Source organism: Condylura cristata, unplaced genomic scaffold (assembly GCF_000260355.1).
Source record: "Condylura cristata isolate star-nosed mole 26May11 unplaced genomic scaffold, ConCri1.0 scaffold00015, whole genome shotgun sequence".
Lineage (NCBI taxonomy): Eukaryota > Metazoa > Chordata > Mammalia > Eulipotyphla > Talpidae > Condylura > Condylura cristata.
The window spans coordinates 1,675,684-1,678,537 of NW_004567116.1; the positions used below are offsets into that span (position 1 = coordinate 1,675,684).

General features: G+C 54.7%; 1 protein-coding gene across 1 annotated transcript in view; it reads left to right on the forward strand.

Moving 5' to 3' along the window:
- CATSPER1 (cation channel, sperm associated 1) overlaps positions 1-2,854 on the forward strand; it is an 8,560-nt gene that overhangs the window by 728 nt on the left and 4,978 nt on the right. Inside the window, exons 3-6 of the mRNA XM_004683340.1 lie at positions 18-250; positions 571-732; positions 1,686-1,895; positions 2,583-2,696. Of these exons, the coding sequence (XP_004683397.1) occupies positions 18-250; positions 571-732; positions 1,686-1,895; positions 2,583-2,696 (719 nt within the window). The remainder of the gene's footprint in view (positions 1-17; positions 251-570; positions 733-1,685; positions 1,896-2,582; positions 2,697-2,854) is intronic.

Sequence of the window (2,854 nt, forward strand, 5' to 3'; positions counted from 1 at the left end):
CTGAGGTCCACTACCAGGATGGACCCCACCACCCTGCTGAGAGCCACCACGGTGGACCCCGCCACCATGCTGAGGTCCACTATCAGGATGGACCCCACCACCATGGTGGACCCCGCCACCATGCTGAGGCTGATCACCATGGTGGACCCCACCACCATGCTGAGACCCACCACCACAGTGGACGCCTTCACCAAGATGAGTCCTACCTCCCCACTGACCATCATCACTACAGGGAGGCTTATGATGGTGGGTACCATCACTATGCTTCCCAACACAGTGGACACCATCATCATGAAGCCCACAGAAAGCCTCCATACCACGGAGAGAATGAGCTCGACCTTCCCTATATGGATCCCTACATGCATGACATCCCTCAATACCACAGTCACCACAGGGAGCATCACCACAAGGATCACCACCACAGGGAGCACTACAGTAGTCCATATTATCCTGATTACCTCCACTATGAGCCCTATGGGGAGCACTACTATGGTCCTTCTGGAATCTTCAGCTCACAGAGGTCCCACAGCAAGAGCAGGGCCTCCCTGGGATCCACCCATTCTCGTAAAGGAATCATAGCACACGCAAAGAGTTCAGCTTTCAGCTTGGCTCGTTCCCGCAGCGTTCACTCTCAAATCTCTAGGATCTCCAATAAAGTCCATCCCCAGGAGTCCTCCTCTAAGTCTTTGGAAGACTGGACTGAAGATGACGAGCAATTTCAGAAGCGCAAAAGTGAGTCTTTACTCTCCTTCACCCTCCCCCTGACCCCTCAGCTCTCATTTCCTGGTCCAGATTCCAGACATGACTCAGGCCCTTCTGCAGGTCCTGAGGACTGACCGCGTCTGCAGCACTGGCGGCTCACTCACCCGACTGCTTTTCACTCAACCTTCTGGCCCTTGAATTATGTGCCTGTTCAGGCCACCTGCTGTCTTTCTGTCAGCCTCTGCTTTTTTAAATTCCCATGCTTGCTCCTTGGGAATTTCCTCTTGTCGGATGTGGGTGCCTCTCCTTCCTGGGCTCGGGCAGCACATGAAGATGAATCCTGTCCCCCAGGGGCTCCAGTGCTGAGGTGGTGCTTTACACAACGAATCCCACAACATTCAGGGATGGAGTCCTGGCCTCATATAAGAACAGTTACCATTGTGGAGTCTATTCTAGTCCATTAAACTGTGAACTTCTTGAAGACAGAGCTCAGCATCTGAATAAGAGTCTTATTTGAGAGTGGGGAGGCACTCTGGCTGTTAATGCACAATCCCCCAATCTCCTCGTAGTTCAGTAAACATGGCAACCTCCTCCTGAACAGGCCCACAGGGTGTAGAGAGGTGTGAATGTCTAACTGGACAGGGGCACTTAGGCAGTAGAGGGAGGAGATGTCTCCACAGAATCTGAACGGGAGAGAGGAAGAGTTTACCAAGAGAATGGTGGGAAGGGGTTGGGGTTTCCCATGTATAAATCATCACATGAGAAAAGAAAGGTGAAATGTGTAGGAGCATGAGCCCTCAGGATGTGCTCAAGCAGACCCCAAACCCCCAACATGCTGGCACATGCCATGGAGGGGTCAGGGTGTGCCCGGATAGCAGTGAGTGAATGGCGGATGTGAAGGTGAGCCCCAAGCCAGCTTGGGCAGTGTCTGGGGCCCCCAGGCCTTTGTCTCACATAGACCTCACTTTCTGATTCCCTCGCAGCCATGCTGATGCAGCGGAGTCACAAGAAGCACACTATGGGCTTCTGCTATTGGTTGTGGGAAAAACTAAGCGACCTGTTTCAGGAACTCCGGGCCATTCTCAGAAACCTGACTGAGTCCCTGGCCTTTGAAGTCTTCATCATCCTTATCATCTTCCTCAACACTATCATGCTTGTGGCCCAGACTTTTGCTGAAGTTGAGGTCCGGGGAGGTAAGAACTGGGAATCTCAGTACATGTGGAGAAGGCTGCTGACGTTTCAGATCTCCTGAGGCTCTAGTGCAGGGTGATTTGTGTGATTTGGTTCATTTGCATCTCACCCCTAGGAAGTAAATGACATTGCTTAGCACTAGGGATGAGGTGGGAGGGAGGAGAGAGAAGAGGGGAAGAGAGAAGGAAGAAGAAGGGAAGGAAGGGGAGGGAGGAATAGAGAGCTGAGGTCGACCAGTCAGCCCCAGACAGAAGGCAGGTGTGCTGTTCAAAGTCACGGCCACTGGGTGGCGCCCCTCTTCTAAAGATGCTGCCTTGTGCAGAAAGGACCAGGGAGATTTGGCGGGAGGGCTGCAGAGGCCAGGAGACCCTTGAGGGCCTCGTGGGAGAGGTGAGCCAGGGAGGGCGTCCTGGAAACCCTGGGGAGCAGGGTGAAAGAAAGGCTCCGACATGGGGCACATGAACAAGTAGAGAGAGACCAATGCGCCTTGCAGACCTGCTGCAGGCTGCTTCCTAAGCATTGTGCTGTGACCGGAGCTGGTGCTTGAGACTCCGGATGAGGTGGCCTGTTAGCGTCGTCCTTAGATGCAAAAAGCAGCACGGGGCGGCGGCGGCGGAGCCGGCTCCCCTCAATGGCTGTGCGGGCGCTGTGACTGCGGAGAGGCGCTGAGTGAGTCCCTGTGCCGGCAGAGTGGTACTTCCTGGCCTTGGACTCCATTTTCCTGTGCATCTACCTGATTGAAGCTGTGCTCAAGATCATCGTTCAGGGCTTCAAGTACTTTTTTGACTCCTGGAACAAACTGGGTGGGTGGGTGTGTGCAGGAGCGCACGCGTGAGCAAGAGAACACCTGGGGGCGGAGCAAACGAGGGGCGGAGCAAACGAGGGGCGGAGCAAACGAGGGGCGGAGCAAACGAGGGGCGGAGCAAACGAGGGGCGGAGCAAACGAGGGGCGGAGCAAACG